The sequence below is a fragment of the Electrona antarctica genome, assembly GCF_951216825.1.
Source record: "Electrona antarctica genome assembly, contig: scaffold_1355, whole genome shotgun sequence".
Lineage (NCBI taxonomy): Eukaryota > Metazoa > Chordata > Actinopteri > Myctophiformes > Myctophidae > Electrona > Electrona antarctica.
In genome coordinates this window covers 238-16,505 of record NW_027638711.1, presented here as the reverse complement: position 1 = coordinate 16,505, position 16,268 = coordinate 238, and the positions used below count along the sequence as shown (strand labels likewise).

The window sequence follows — 16,268 nt, the reverse complement described above, 5'->3', positions numbered from 1 at the left end:
GACTACGGATAAGCGGTTGAAGATGGATGGATGGATGGATGGATATAGTGCACTGTATACTATAAGAAGAAAGAGGAAAAAGATGGGTGCAATAGTAACCCTTGGTCTATCGATAAATGTGTGTATTCTCTGTGTTCATGTCAAGGCGTGGGTTTGTCCATTATGTGTTCAAATACAATGTCCATCTATTTGCCAGAGAATCACTGTGTTTACTTATTTATATCCAGAATAATGAATTTTTCCCTTTAAAAACCTGCACTATCCACAAGTTTCACACGTATTTAATGTATTTGCTAAATAGTTACTGCATCGATTTCAAATCATTGAATCGTACCGTATCGTATCGCCATAATGAACCGATATCGTCCATGTATCGTATCGTCAACCATGTATCGTGATACGCATCGTATCGCTGTTAACACTTTCCCTCCCATTCACGAGTTACACAAGTTAATTGATTGTAGAACAGATTTTAATTGTTTAATTTGTGTCCGTAATACGTTTTAAGACTTACGGGGATTCCATCGGACAGTGTGAGATAGGTGACGCGTTCGGATGACGTCTCCGCGAGAAGATTCAGTCGCACTGGCATTGCAAAGGGTTCTGGGAAGTTGAGTCCCAATGCATTCCAATGGCGGCTGTGGTGGCACGGTTTGGATTATTTTTACAACACTACGACCAATAGGATCACACCGTTTTAACCCATTCTGGGCGGGAACCCCTTTTGGTGTTTTAAGCATTATGTTATACTTTAGCTATTGAAAAATAGCAGATATACAAGCTCATAGCGCGCCACCGAGTGGCGCGCTACGAGCTTGTAGGTCTGCTACAAGCTTGTGAAAATGTGGTGCAAATCTTTGAATAAATATTTCAGAGCGAACATTTTTAACTAAAATCTTTGCTTCTGGGGGGGGTCCCTGGAACAACATATTTTGAGATGGGGGTCCGTGGCCCAATAGAGATAATTCTGGGGGTCCTTGACATGAAAAAGGTTGAGCACCAACTGACATAGAAACATAGGTTTTTCAGAAAACTATTAGGATTTAGATGCCTTTTATTTTTTAATCGACATCAGTCCAAAATGCGGATTTTCATGCAAAGGAACGATAATATGTTGGCGCGGTGGCTCTTCAAAGGTTAGTGAAACCCAGGCAGTCGACCGTTGGACATTAGCGATTCATTAATTTCGCGGTCAAAGTGTTATAAAATGTATGGTTCCTGTATCAGCCCTGCTATTGACGTACTACAGTACGTCACCATGTTGTTGGCAGATCCACCACGACGCGACAGTGAGGGAGAGGTGGACAAAGTCAACAGAGCACTGAGACGTCGGAGGGTAAAATAGATGTGGGGCTGTGTAAAAACAAGAGACAATGACTTAGGAATGGAGGGAGAAACACACACACACACATGCACGCGCGCGCACACACGCACGCACGCACGCACGCACGCACGCACGCACGCACGCACGCACGCACGCACGCACGCACGCACACGTACGGGACACCATTGTCCCCTCCGCTCTCTTTGTCACTCTGTCTCTTTTTACGACCTCCCGGGAAATGGGAGCGTATGTGTTTGACTTTGTCAGCATCTGGGGATTTGGGGAGGGAGGAGGTGGAGGGTTATAAGACGTATAGTGGCTGCTCAAAGCAAGGTTGAAAGAAAAGGGTGTATGTACTGTACTGTACTGTACTGTACTGTAGGGGAGGATGCAGTGAAGTGTGGAAAGGCCATGCGGAGGTTTGGCCAGAACAAAGACTGAAATAAAAGCAACAGTGTGTAATAAATACCTTCACTTTATTAATATACTTTCCTGTCTCTCTGTGTGTGCCTGTCTGTGTGTGCCTGTCTGTCTGTCTCACTCTCTCCCTGCACGCACGCACGCACGCGCGCGCACACACACACACACACACACACACACACACACACACACACACACACACACACACACACACACACACACACACACACACACACACACACACACACACACACACACACACACACACACACACACACACACACACACACACACACACACACACACACACACACACACACACACACACACACACACACACACACACACACACACACACACACACACACACACACACACACACACACACACACACACACACACACACACACACACACACACACACACACAGTTTCTTGGCTGCATAAGTGTTTCTCTGATTGGTCATATAATAATATCATAAACTTTATTTATAGAGCACTTATAGAAACAAAGTTGCAAAGTGCTTTACATAAGAACGCGACTACGGATCGAATCAAACGACAAAATAAAAAACACGATGACGTGCAGTCAGTGTAGTCGTGAAATAAAAAACATTAGGAGCTCTGGCCTAAATGATGGAAAGGTCCTTCGACAACAGCCAGCTTTAAACCATTCAGGACGGGAACCCCTTTTGGTGTTTATTTAGACCTGAGGAGGACGATTCTACAAATGTCTTCTAAATCCTGACAGTTTTCTGAAAAAAACCCATGTTTCTATGTCAGTGGTTCTCAAACATTTTCATGTCAAGGAGCCCCAGAATTATCTGTATTTGGCCGCCGACCCCCATCTGAAAATATGTTGTTCCAGGGACTGCAGAGAAGCAAAGATATGAGTTAAAAAACGTTTGCCCTGAAAGAATATATATTCAAAGGTCCCTGGAACAACATATTTTCAGTCAGGGGTCGGCGGCCAATTACATAATCATTCTGGGGGTCCTTGACGTGAAAAAGTTTGAAAACCACTGTCATGATTTAGAAGACATTTTGTAGAATCTGTTTAAAATAATGAATAACGAAATAACCCTAAATGGGTTATAACAGCGGGATTAACAAAGGAATGCAAACAACGCCCACAGCTGTACTCACACCCTCAATCAGGCAAACAAAAACTCCAGAGGAAAAAAATAAAACACACAAACACACACACACACACACACACACACACACACACACACACACACACACACACACACACACACACACACACACACACACACACACACACACACACACACACACACACACACACAGTAAGCTTCACTGTGGGAGAGATGTTGATGGTGGTGCTGGTTTTTTTCTGCCACTTTGTGGTTTCCTCATGTTGTTTTAAACCCAAATGCCTCAGGCGGGCACCCTGCTGCCTGGGCTGTCAGCCACTGCCACTTAGTGGGGCTCTCTCTCTCTCTCTCTCTCTCTCTCTCTCTCTCTCCTCCCCTCTCCCCCCCCCCTCTCTCTCTCTCTCCCCCCACCCCCCCCCCCTTTATCTCCCTCTCCCTCTCTCTCTCTCTCTCTGGAGCTGAGTTGTGGTAGTAATTCAATAAAGGTACTTTTAAAATTAAAATCTCTCTCCCTCTCCCTCTCCCTCTCCCTCTCTCCCTCTCTCTCTCTCTCTCTCTCTCTCTCTCTCTCTCTCTCGCTCTCTCTCTCTCTCTCTCATGCACGAACACACAGTGTTCTGGTAAAAAGTTCACTTGTTCCCATCATCATCATCATCATTAGACCTATTTCATCCCAAGGGGGGGAATTCAGTTTTCAGCTTCACCCAGCTGTGTGTGCTTCTCAAGGGAGCGTGTGTGTGTGTGTGTGTGTGTGTGTGTGTGTGGGGGGGGGGGGATTGTCTCAGGGACACCTCGACACACGTGTTGCCGGGACAGGAATCAAACCTTCTGCTTCCTTCCCAGACGGGCTCTTGTGTCTGAGGTCGTCCTATTAGTCCAGTCCACTTGTGTGTTCCAAGCATTTTAACCATGGGACTCAGTCAGTGGGCCCTGCATGGTGGGGCTCAGTCAGTGGGCCCTGCATGGTGGGGCTCAGTCAGTGGGCCCTGCATGGTGGGGCTCAGTCAGTGGGCCCTGCATGGTGGGGCTCAGTGGGGCCTGCATGGTGGGGCTCAGTGGGGCCTGCATGGTGGGGCTCAGTGGGGCCTGCATGGTGGGGCTCAGTCAGTGGGCCCTGCATGGTGGGGCCCAGTGGGCCCTGCATGGTGGGGCTCAGTCAGTGGGCCCTGCATGGTGGGGCTCAGTCAGTGGGCCCTGCATGGTGGGGCTCAGTGGGGCCTGCATGGTGGGGCTCAGTGGGGCCTGCATGGTGGGGCTCAGTGGGGCCTGCATGGTGGGGCTCAGTGGGGCCTGCATGGTGGGGCTCAGTGGGGCCTGCATGGTGGGGCTCAGTCAGTGGGCCCTGCATGGTGGGGCTCAGTACCAACCGCTGATCACACCTATCACCAGCCTGCCCTCGCATGTTGGATGCACACACCCCTCTCTCTCTCTCTCTCTCTCTCTCTCTCTCTCTCTCTCTCTCTCTCGTTTGAAAAATGAGAAAACATAATGCAGAGAAGTAGTGCACTTAGTTTTGGAGGTTGGCCAATGGGGGTGCATTTGTGTGTGTGTGCATTTGTGTGTGCGTTTGTGTGTGTGCGTGTGTGTGTGCGTGCGTGTGTGTGTGCGTGTGTGTGTGCGTGCGTGCGTGTACACTTCGGGGAGGTGGGGTTAAGACCTGCATATCCTGTAAGTGTAAGGCAACACGAGGCTGTTGTTGAGTGATGATGCCACTCGCTCTACTCTCATTCTGCATTTGGCAGACTGGACCACCTTCCCTCATTGAGGAGGAAAAAACCTTCTGATGGATGGAACGCCATGGCTTAGCTATAGAGCACACTGTGCACTGTACTGCCGCAGCCCAAATAAATCACTCTGCTTAGAGGGAGGGAGAGAGAGGGGGGGTGGGTGGGGGGGGGGGGGGGGACTGTTAGCCGGATGTGGTGATTGGAGAGGTCAAATGTAATTAGCGCAAGTGGAGTGTACACGTACACACATGCACACACACACACACACTGTACAATAAATGTGAACACACGCATACGCACGCACGCACGCACGCACGCACGCACGCACGCACGCACGCACAGCAGCAGCAATCAGCAAGCTTTCAAATGGATACAATTTGCAGTCAGTTGATGAATGCTTAAACAGAATTGTTAGGGCCTGATATTATGCTAATGTAAATGACATTGCTCTCTCACAGTGGGACAGCCAGCTAATAATAGTAGCAGATCCAATAACAGAGGAAAACAACAACACCTAAAGCAAATTAATATCTGTCATATCTCTGGCAGACATTATTGTACTACGCCCCCCCTGTACATTGTTTTCTCTTCACTCATTTGGAGAAAAGAAAGTAACAATCACACCTGTGTGAAGTGATACCACTCACAACTGTTACAGTTTGCAGGTGTTACTTAGGACCCAAACGCAGGAACTCAAACAAAGGCAGGACAAGAAGATCACATAAACTTGACTTTGCTTGGTAAATGACATGTAGTATAACAGAAGTACATACACTGAACATAAAACCTGACACTAACTTAGGATCCAGCACTGAACAGTACACACACAAGGCAGAGTTGAAATAGTCACTGGAGCTCATCATCACCCAACCTGGCTCAGCTGGGCCGCACAGGTGATGGCACTCAGAGCAATCAGAGTCAGAGGAGCAGGACTTGGGAGAGGCAGAGGACAATCATGGGCAAACAGGGAGGGGCTGAGGACGTGACCATGACAACATGTTGTGAACTTGTAGATAAGCTATTCCCGGTAATTTTGTACAAGAAAGCATAAAACACTTAAGTTTTTAAATTATAAAAACATTGTTTGATTAATCAGAATAGTATAGTATAGTACAAAACTGTTATTCCCTAAAATTTAAATACGTGTTTAGTTTAGACACTGCATGCATAAATGTATTTTAGGTATATTAATTTGTTGTCAATAAATACATCAATCAATCAATGTGTCCATGTGCAGTCCACTGTGCACTCTCTGCTGTGCGTGCGTGTGTGTGCATGAGCCTAGAGATAGAGTTGTATCACACACACACACACACACACACGCACGCACACGCACGCGCGCACGCTCACGTCCTACGCTATACAATCCACACATTGACACAGTCCATCCATTATTCTATGGCCAGCTGGATTTCTCCCTGGAACAAAATGGATAAGTTATGACTCCTACATAAATCATGTCTCAAAACTTCTGCCTTCACACTGTGTGAATTCAGCCCACCCCTCCGCGTGCGTGCGTCTGTGAGTGTGTGCGCGTGTGTGCGTTCGCACGTGTGTGTGTGTGTGTGTGGTTTGGGGGGTGGGCCACACACAGAGCAGCATGGAGAGATGGAGGGTCTTCTAGAATGGGCTCAGTCAGACAAACCGTCACAATGAGGAGGAGTGTATTTCAGAAGCGCGCCAGGTGGCGTTTTCAGTGCTGCTATACCGTACGAGTGGCCATGCAGGCACAACGCCCGCATGGGGAGACAAATGAGAGAAAAAAGTCTTTAGTTTTTTTTTTTACAGTAAAGCCAATTGCAGTATTTTTTGAGTCGCACACAAATTGTTCAATAATGTGTTTGTGTGTGCGTGTGTGTGTGCGTGTGGCGTGTGTGTGTGTGTGGGGACTGCAGTCCACACCAATGCAACCAACCGCTGACTGAGCAGTTGTAGACATGGTTCCATTTTGGGGATAATGGTTGCAAGTATATAGTTGCAAGTCGACTTCTCTAATATACGGCAAACCCTTCCCCGTGTTTCTTCACTATAGTCCGATCCAGAAGAATATAGTTTGCCGGCCACTACTACAGAGCTGATCATGAGGTTATATCTCTCCCTACTGTACCTCAAAGCAGACCAGAGGTATAGAAATCTTTAGAAATCTGTCGTTCCCTGATGTCATCGCTAGGGACACAGGCATTGTTGGTTCCAAACGTTTCCACATTGCCAACAAACCCACTGATGCACCCATAGACTTTGGATGTATACACAGATCAAAGAAACATATTGTCCACAGGTTCAATGTCATTTTTGGTTTGTATTTGCTTTCCTTTAAAGTGCAGTGATAGTACATTACAAACAGCTCCTTCTGGCATTTGTCTCTTCTGTGTTGTCTGTCTGGTAAAAACTGGTTTGTCCACCAGGTGCATGCTGCTCCCCAATGGAGAGGCGTGCCCTTGGTGTCCAAACAGTGATTCAAATACATAATAGCCCATCAAACCAACACCCAATAATGCCAAATGATAACTACAAGAATTGTGATAATAACAAGTAAGACGCGCAAACACGGGAAGCGAACGCAGCTCGTAAATTGCAATAACAACAATTAGAATAAATTACGTACTTTAAGGTTTTTTTTAAGTTACGTTTTTTTAAGTTAAGTTTTTTTTTAAGGTTAGTTTTTTTTAAAGTTTTTTTTTAAGTTAAGTTTTTTTAAGTTAATTTTTTTTAAGTTAAGTTTTTTTTTAAGTTAAGTTGTGTGTGTGTGTGTGTGTGTGTGTGTGTGTGTGTGTGTGTATGTGTGTGTGTGTGTGTGTGTGTGTGTGTGTGTGTGTGTGTGTGTGTGTGTGTGCGCGCGTTGTGTGATACAGCTGCGCCCTCTGGTGGTGGGCGGGTGGTGTTACAGCGTGACACACACACAGACACACAGACAGACATGATCTGCTGGGTCTCATAGTAAATGCTCACTGCGTTCGCAATAATAATAAATACACATACAAAACAGTGAGGATGGCTTCTACAGGCATCAGTAAGCAGAATGACCGCGGTCGAAAAAATGATGATGAGTTGCAAGTGGTGTGGACTGGCCTAATTTACCTGTAGTCCCAAATCCTCAGAAATAATCGTCGTCTATATCGGGCCCCTTCCTAGCTACTTCTGTGTGCTGCCTATATGGAATTCATACATGCCACACTTATGATTTACAGTATGTATAGTCCGTTGTGCAGTGTCAGACTAAAAACACTGTACCGCTACCGCACACAAACATGACATGTCACCGGCACACGGCACCAACACACGGAAACAAAGTATAAATGGGTCTTTTAGACCTGTCGTTATTTCTATATGAGCGCCTCGCTCGCTCTCTCTGTCGGATTTCGCGGGGTGAGTCAGCCCGGCGAGGTGGGCGTACGCATGCAGCGCATGAGCGGATGGATCATGAGGACAGCACTTCCTCCGGCGTGCCCTTGGCAGCCCCGTTGCTCTCATTGTTCCACCCGACTGTGTTTTTAAATAGGCCCGGGCTGTCTTCACTCCCTCTGTCTCCCCGTGTTTCACAGGCACATTGCACCCACTCCTTTTTTTACTTTAGGCCATTTAGACCTGACGACGATTCTACAAATGTCTTCTAAATCCATGTTTCTATGTCAGTGGTATTTCAGGACCCCCAAAAATGTATGTAATTGGCCGCCGACCCCCATCTGAAAATGTGTTATTCCAGGAACCCCTCAGAAGCAAAGATTTGAGTTCAAAATGTTCGCTCTGAAAGAATATATATTCAAAGATTTGTGCCACATTTTCGCGATTTTTCAAAAATAGCAGATCTACAAGTTCGTAGCGCGGCACTCGGTGCCGCGCTATGAGCTTGTAGATCTGCTATTTTTCAATAGCTAAAGTATAACATAATGCTTAAAACACCAAAAGGGGTTCCCGCCCAGAATGGGTTAAAGCACCATCATGTGCTCGCTTCCTTTCGTAAGAGCTCGCTATACTTGCGTGTGCGCGCTCGCACAGCCGCACACACACACACACACACACACGCACGCACGCACGCACACACGCACATGTTGCGCATGTATACACGTGCGTGTGGTTGGGAGAGCGGGGGCTATATAGGGGGTAAGAGCTGGTACTGTGTAGCTGACTCATCATGCAGTGAGCATATAGAGAACTCTCTACCCTACCCACGCACACGCACATGCACACACACAGTACACAGAGTACACACACGCACACGCGCACACACACACACAAACAAGCGCGCACAGCACAGCACACACACACACTTATGCACAGCAGCTCACAAAGCTGACGGCGCATCGAGCCATTTGTATGCTAAAATGAGGTTGAGGACTTTGAAGCCTGTATATGGTGCCGGGGCCGAGGCCAGTTGATTGAAAAGCATTGATGAGATGCAGGGCGGCGGAGGTTGGACAAACAGCCGGAGAGAGAGAGAGAGAGAGAGAGAGAGAGAGAGAGAGAGAGAGAGAGAGAGAGAGCTATTCTATTCTATCCTCCTTCACCCCTAGAGACAGAGAGACTTTCACATGAATAACACTAGAAGTCAGAAACGGCTCAGCGAAAGCACTCCCTCTCTCTGTATAGACTCTCTCTCTCTCTCTCAAGCTCTCTCTTTCTGCCTTCATTTTCTCTCTCAACTCTCTCTCTCTGTATAGACTCTCTCTCTCTCTCAAGCATTCACTCTCTCTTTCTGCGTCTGCCTTCATTTTCTGTCTCTCTCTCTCTCTCTCTCTCTCTCTCTCTCTCTCTCTCTCCTCTATTTATCTCTTGCTCCTTTCACTGTGTCTCTAAAAACACATTTCCTCGTTATGTTCTGTCTGGTACTGGTACACAGAACAACAGCAGGGGAGCCGTGTTTTGTGGGAGCGCGTTTTTGTTTTGTATTATGCAAAATGTTACATTACAGAAAACAGCACGACAAATTAATTTTCCATTGGCTTGCAGATTATAGACCTGCTTTTGCTTGTCTGGCTCCATCAAGACTTTAACCATTATATAGGCAAGGCCTTCCAGACCTATTCATCACGGTCTGCGACAGTAATTTACTTTAAATGGTAGACCAACCAGGTTCAGAAAAAAAATATATATGATATACTAGTCTATATATACAGTTAGTATACTGCCAAAAGCCATAAAAAGACCAATAACACATAAATACTACAGTATATGCTGCATGGCCGTCACTTTCTTTTCCAAAACACAGTGGCAGCTAGCTGTCCCCATACAAGACACTCCTCACTTCTCTTAGTTGGAGGACTTTGTGAAACTTTTGAGACAGTTTGCAATGAAGGAGTGGGGGCTTGACAGAACAGACAGACAGTGCAGCATGCGAGTGTGGCGACTAGCCTGAGCAGTCTGCCGAACACATCATTAACACCTGCCCACCTGTACCAGACCTCCTTCGGAGGCCGGACTCTTCCACGTGGGACCAGACTAGCAGTGTTGTTTTCGTCGACTAAAACTATGACGAAAAATGTTAGTCGACTACCTTTTTCCACTGACGAAAACTAAATGGAAACTAAATGAAAACTAAGCTATGATGACTGAAGCTATGACTAAATATACTGACAATTTCGTCGACAAATAAAAACGAGACTAAAATGTTAGGAAGGGACTAGTGGACAAGAGATCCAGTATAAGTCATTATATAATTAGTTGCATGCTGAAAATAGACAATCTACAAGCTCACAACGCATCGCAGTTGTGGGCTTGTAGATCGGCTATTTTCAGCAAGTGAAAAAAAACACCCATAACGACGGCATCAAGGTCGACCAACTAAATCAACTGTAGATTTAGTCGACTAAAACTAGACAAAACACTAAAACATTCCGGGTGACTAAAATGTGACTAAAACTAAATTAAAACGTTTCAAGAGACTATGACTAAAATAGAAATTTGCTGCCAACAAAACAACAGTGGACCAGAGACGACGAAGGGCGTGTGGCTGCTCGATACTGACTTGGACATAATTTGAGGATGATACACGAAAGAAGAAGAAGAAGAACTCACAGCTCCGTCCTGTAGTTGGAGCAGCGCTCCAGGGGGATCTTCAGCACGCGGTCGTTGAGGCCCACGAACAGCGAGCGGTCGCTGTGCAGGATCTGCAGGCTGAGGATGGGCTCTCGCACGCCCGACGGGAGAAGCTCCATCTCCTCCAGGTAGCAGCCCTGCAGGCTCTTGTTGGTGGTGGCCAGGGCCTTCAGGATGCTGCCGTATTCTAGAGTTGAACAGGAAGACATAATGGTGGAAATGAGCCTATACTAACCCCATACTCTGAAACGCCGCCAGCCAATCGCGTAGTAGCGACCTTGTCATGATTGGCTGCCTCCTGAGACCTGACACGACAAAGGTTCAAAGGTAACTCAATACTTAGGCAGTCTAGCCTAAAAGACGACCGTAAATGTCCGGCACCGATCCTGTTAATGATACGCGTGTCATTCTTGTTTGTTTTCGTCCGCTTTCACGTACCGGTGCCGATGTACATGGCGTGGTAGAGCGTGTGTATCAACGTACCGGTGCCGATGTACATGACGTGGTAGAGCGTGTGTTTCAACGTACCGGTGCCGATGTACATGACGTGGTAGAGCGTGTGTTTCAACGTACCGGTGCCGATGTACATGGCGTGGTAGAGCGTGTGTTTCAACGTACCGGTGCCGATGTACATGACGTGGTAGAGCGTGTGTTTCAACGTACCGGTGGTGATGTACATGACGTGGTAGAGGGTGTGTTTCAACGTACCGGTGGTGATGTACATGGCGTGGTAGAGCGTGTGTTTCAACGTACCGATGCCGATGTACATGACGTGGTAGAGGGTGTGTTTCAACGTACCGATGCCGATGTACATGACGTGGTAGAGGGTGTGTTTCAACGTACCGGTGCCGATGTACATGACGTGGTAGAGCGTGTGTTTCAACGTACCGGTGCCGATGTACATGACGTGGTAGAGCGTGTGTTTCAACGTACCGGTGCCGATGTACATGACGTGGTAGAGCGTAAATGGTAAATGGTAAATGGTGCATTTATATAGCGCCTTTATCCAAGGCACTTTACAGAGATTGTGCATTACATTCACCCATTCACACACACATTCATACACCGATGGCAGCGGAAACCATGCAAGGCACCAACTAGCACATCGGGAGCAATTAGGGGTTCGGTGTCTTGCTCAAGGACACTTTGACAGTAACTCTGGGGGAGCCCGGGTTCGAACTGGCAACCTTGCGGTTACCATCCAGGCACTCTAACCCTGAGCCACCGCCACCCCCGAGCGTGTGTTTCAACGTACCGGTGCCGATGTACATGACGTGGTAGAGCGTGTGTTTCAACGTACCGGTGCCGATGTACATGACGTGGTAGAGCGTGTGTTTCAACGTACCGGTGCCGATGTACATGACGTGGTAGAGCGTGTCCTTACGTACCGGTGCCGATGTACATGACGTGGTAGAGCGTGTGTTTCAACGTACCGGTGCCGATGTACATGACGTGGTAGAGCGTGTCCTTACGTACCGGTGCCGATGTACATGACGTGGTAGAGCGTGTGTTTCAACGTACCGGTGCCGATGTACATGACGTGGTAGAGCGTGTCCTTACGTACCGGTGCCGATGTACATGACGTGGTAGAGCGTGTCCTTACGTACCGGTGCCGATGTACATGACGTGGTAGAGCGTGTCCTTACGTACCGGTGCCGATGTACATGACGTGGTAGAGCGTGTCCTTACGTACCGGTGCCGATGTACATGACGTGGTAGAGCGTGTCCTTACGTACCGGTGCCGATGTACATGACGTGGTAGAGCGTGTGTTTCAACGTACCGGTGCCGATGTACATGACGTGGTAGAGCGTGTCCTTACGTACCGGTGCCGATGTACATGACGTGGTAGAGCGTGTCCTTACGTACCGGTGCCGATGTACATGACGTGGTAGAGCGTGTCCTTACGTACCGGTGCCGATGTACATGACGTGGTAGAGCGTGTCTTACCGGTGCCGATGTACATGACGTGGTAGAGCGTGTCCTTACGTACCGGTGCCGATGTACATGACGTGGTAGAGCGTGTCCTTACGTACCGGTGCCGATGTACATGACGTGGTAGAGCGTGTCCATGCCCTGGACGATGTCCACCACCAGGTTGGAGAAGCGCACGTCGTCCTGCATCACCAGGGGGTCCACGGACACCGGCTGCACCACGTCGTTCATCAGGTAGAGGCGCTGCGCGTCCTGGAGGCTGCGCTCCGTCAGCCCGTCGTTGGGGCCCCCCTCGTCCTCTATGGTACCACACTGTGGGGAGAGAGACAGAGAGAGAACATATACACATTCAACATAAGGAAAAAACACCATGAAACACACCAACAAATTACAAAACTGAGATATTGCACACGTTCCCTTGATACAGTGCGACTAGTCAATGTCTGATTGAGTATTTTGATTGACAGGGGATCGAAAGAGTGTTTAAATCTATTATACAGAGAGAGAGAGAGAGAGAGAGAGAGAGAGAGAGAGAGAGAGAGATTGAGTGAAGAAGGAAGTAAGCAGTAAGCAAGAACAAAAAAACACGGTAATACATCAAAAACATAAAAATAGTCATCATGAATAATACGTACTGTAAGCTAAGAACCTAACCTAGATATCTATATTATGAAACTATATGCGTATACACTATAGAGTGCCATGTCAACATAAAGTGCTATTTAAGTTGCATAAGTTGAGCCTATAAATATGCATGACAGCAATGTGGGGGAAAATAAACATCTCTGTCTGTGCATGCTACAAACTACACAACCACTGTGTAAAACTACACAACCACTGTGTAAAACTACATAACCGCTGTGTCTGTGTGTGTGTGCTACAAACTACACAACCGCTGTGTGTCTGTGTGCGTGCTACAAACTACACAACCGCTGTGTGTCTGTGTGCGTGCTACAAACTACACAACCGCGCTGTCTGCATGCTACAAACTACACAACCGTTGTGTCTGTGTGCATGCTACAAACTACACACCTGCTGTGTATGTGTGCATGCTACAAACTACACAACCGCTGTGTCTGTGTGCATGCTACAAACTACACAACCGCTGTGTCTGTGTGCATGCTACAAACTACACAACCGCTGTGTCTGTGTGCGTGCTACAAACTACACAACCGCTGTGTCTGTGTGCATGCTACAAACTACACAACCGCTGTGTCTGTGTGCATGCTACAAACTACACACCCGCTGTGTCTGTGTGCATGCTACAAACTACACAACCGATGTGTGTCTGCGCATTGTTACAAACTACACAACCGCTGTGTCTGTGTACGTGCTACAAACTACACAACCGCTGTGTCTGTGTACGTGCTACAAACTACACAACCGCTGTGTGTCTGTGTGCGTGCTACAAACTACACAACCGCTGTGTCTGTGTACGTGCTACAAACTACACAACCGATGTGTCTGTGCGTGCTACAAACTACACAACCGCTGTGTGTCTGTGTGTGTGCTACAAACTACACAACCGCTGTGTCTGTGTACGTGCTACAAACTACACAACCGCTGTGTGTCTGTGTGTGCTACAAACTACACAACCGCTGTGTCTGTGTACGTGCTACAAACTACACAACCGCTGTCTGTGTACGTGCTACAAACTACACAACCGCTGTGTGTCTGTGTGTGTGCTACAAACTACACAACCGCTGTGTGTCTCTGCATGCTACAAACTACACAACCGCTGTGTGTCTGTGTACGTGCTACAAACTACACAACCGCTGTGTGTCTGTGTACGTGCTACAAACTACACAACCGCTGTGTCTGTGTGCATGCTACAAACTACACAACCGCTGTGTGTCTGTGTGCATGCTACAAACTACACAACCGCTGTGTGTCTGTGTACGTGCTACAAAACTACACAACCGCTGTGTGTCTGTGTGCGTGCTACAAACTACACAACCGCTGTGTCTGTGTGCGTGCTACAAACTACACAACCACTGTGTCTGTGTACGTGCTACAAACTACACAACCGCTGTGTCTGTGCATTGTTACAAACTACACAACCGCTGTGTCTGTGCATTGTTACAAACTACACAGCCACTGTGTGTCTCTGCATGCTACAAACTACACAACCGCTGTGTCTGTGTGCATGCTACAAACTACACAACCGCTGTGTCTGTGTGCATGCTACAAACTACACAACCGCTGTGTCTGTGTGCATGCTACAAACTACACAACCGCTGTGTCTGTGTGCATGCTACAAACTACACAACCGCTGTGTCTGTGTGCATGCTACAAACTACACAACCGCTGTGTCTGTGTGCATGCTACAAACTACACAACCGCTGTGTCTGTGTACGTGCTACAAACTACACAACCGCTGTGTGTCTCTGCATGCTACAAACTACACACCCGCAAAAAAAAGTGACTGTTCACTTTCCCCAGTCATCGCCGCATTGATTAAATCTAATAAAGCATCTCTGGTGAGGTCGTTCCTTTTTCTCCGTTCTATCGCGTATCCAGTAATAGCAGGTCTCTAGTGCCAGCCGACAATTTCTTTCCGATGTAACGTCAACATCTGTCAAGCCTCAACGATGCCCCGGCATGACATGGAAATGACACAGCGTATACTCGTGGAGCTGTGATTTGCAGCCTTGTCACTTTATCTCATTCTGGGCGGGAACCCCCTTTTGGTGTTTTAAAGCATTATGTTATACTTTAGCTATTGAAAAATAGCAGATCTACAAGCTCATAGCGCGGCACCGAGTGCCGCGCTACGAGCTTGTAGGTCTGCTATTTTGAAAAATCTCGAAAATGTGGCTCAAATCTTTGAATAGAGCGAACGTTTTAACTCGAATCTTTGCTTCTGGGGGGGGGGGGGTCCCTGGAACAACATATTTTCAGATGGGGGGTCGGTGGCCGATTACATTTTTGGGGTCCTTGACATGAAATATTGAGCACCACTGATACAGAAACATGGGTTTTTTTCAGAAAATTATCATCATTTAGAAGACATAAATATATATATTTTTTTTACGTCAGGCCTAAATGGGTTATTCAGTAGGAATAAGAGCAGAGGCTGCAGAGAGAGGGAAGAAAATTACCTTTTTTATGATACTTTTCTTTTGGCAGTTTCTGCTTTATTAGATCTATAGTAAGAGAGACTTGAGGTCACAGAGAGGAGATGGGAGTTTTGTGCAAAGTTCACATTTTACAATTTAAATTTGATCTATGCTCACAGTCCCAGAAAATGAACTAGTTAATGTTCATTTCTTCCAGTTTCTTTTTTTTAATAAGCTCCACTGAGTTTAATATATACCCATATATCCCCGGCCCCCAATCATCCACTAAATTAAATATAGTATAGTCGTATATAGACTATACACTTTTTTTATTGTATTTTTTATCATCATGATATGGGTTAAAGTAAATGTTGGTCCCATTAATTTTAAAATGAATGATAAACTAGGGTTCCATAAATTGTCACATTACTGTTTATCTGCCCCCCTGGAAGTGCCTGTTGCGCAACATTCGATGTTGCGCAACAGTGGGACGTCATCGAAAATGCCCCCCCCCCCCCCCCTGTTTAGCCGACGAGAACGAAAATCTTAAAACGTTAATAACTCGCGATCTAAATCATCCCGTCCAATTCTAGCTAGTCGCGTTAGATTTAATCATACCTCCCGTATGCGCTGCGACGCGTTGTGAGCATTGTGA

The 16,268-nt window shown here is 46.9% G+C and overlaps 1 protein-coding gene across 1 annotated transcript; it reads right to left on the bottom strand.

Moving 5' to 3' along the window:
* Positions 1-4,013: 4,013 nt before the first annotated feature.
* LOC306917807 (semaphorin-5B-like) lies at positions 4,014-12,866 on the bottom strand (the record flags this gene model as incomplete). The annotated part of the gene is made up of 4 exons (XM_079530710.1): positions 4,014-4,175; positions 5,460-5,520; positions 10,601-10,808; positions 12,656-12,866. Coding segments are annotated over 4 exons (642 nt in total), but the record flags the coding sequence as incomplete, so codon positions are not given.
* Positions 12,867-16,268: the final 3,402 nt, after the last annotated feature.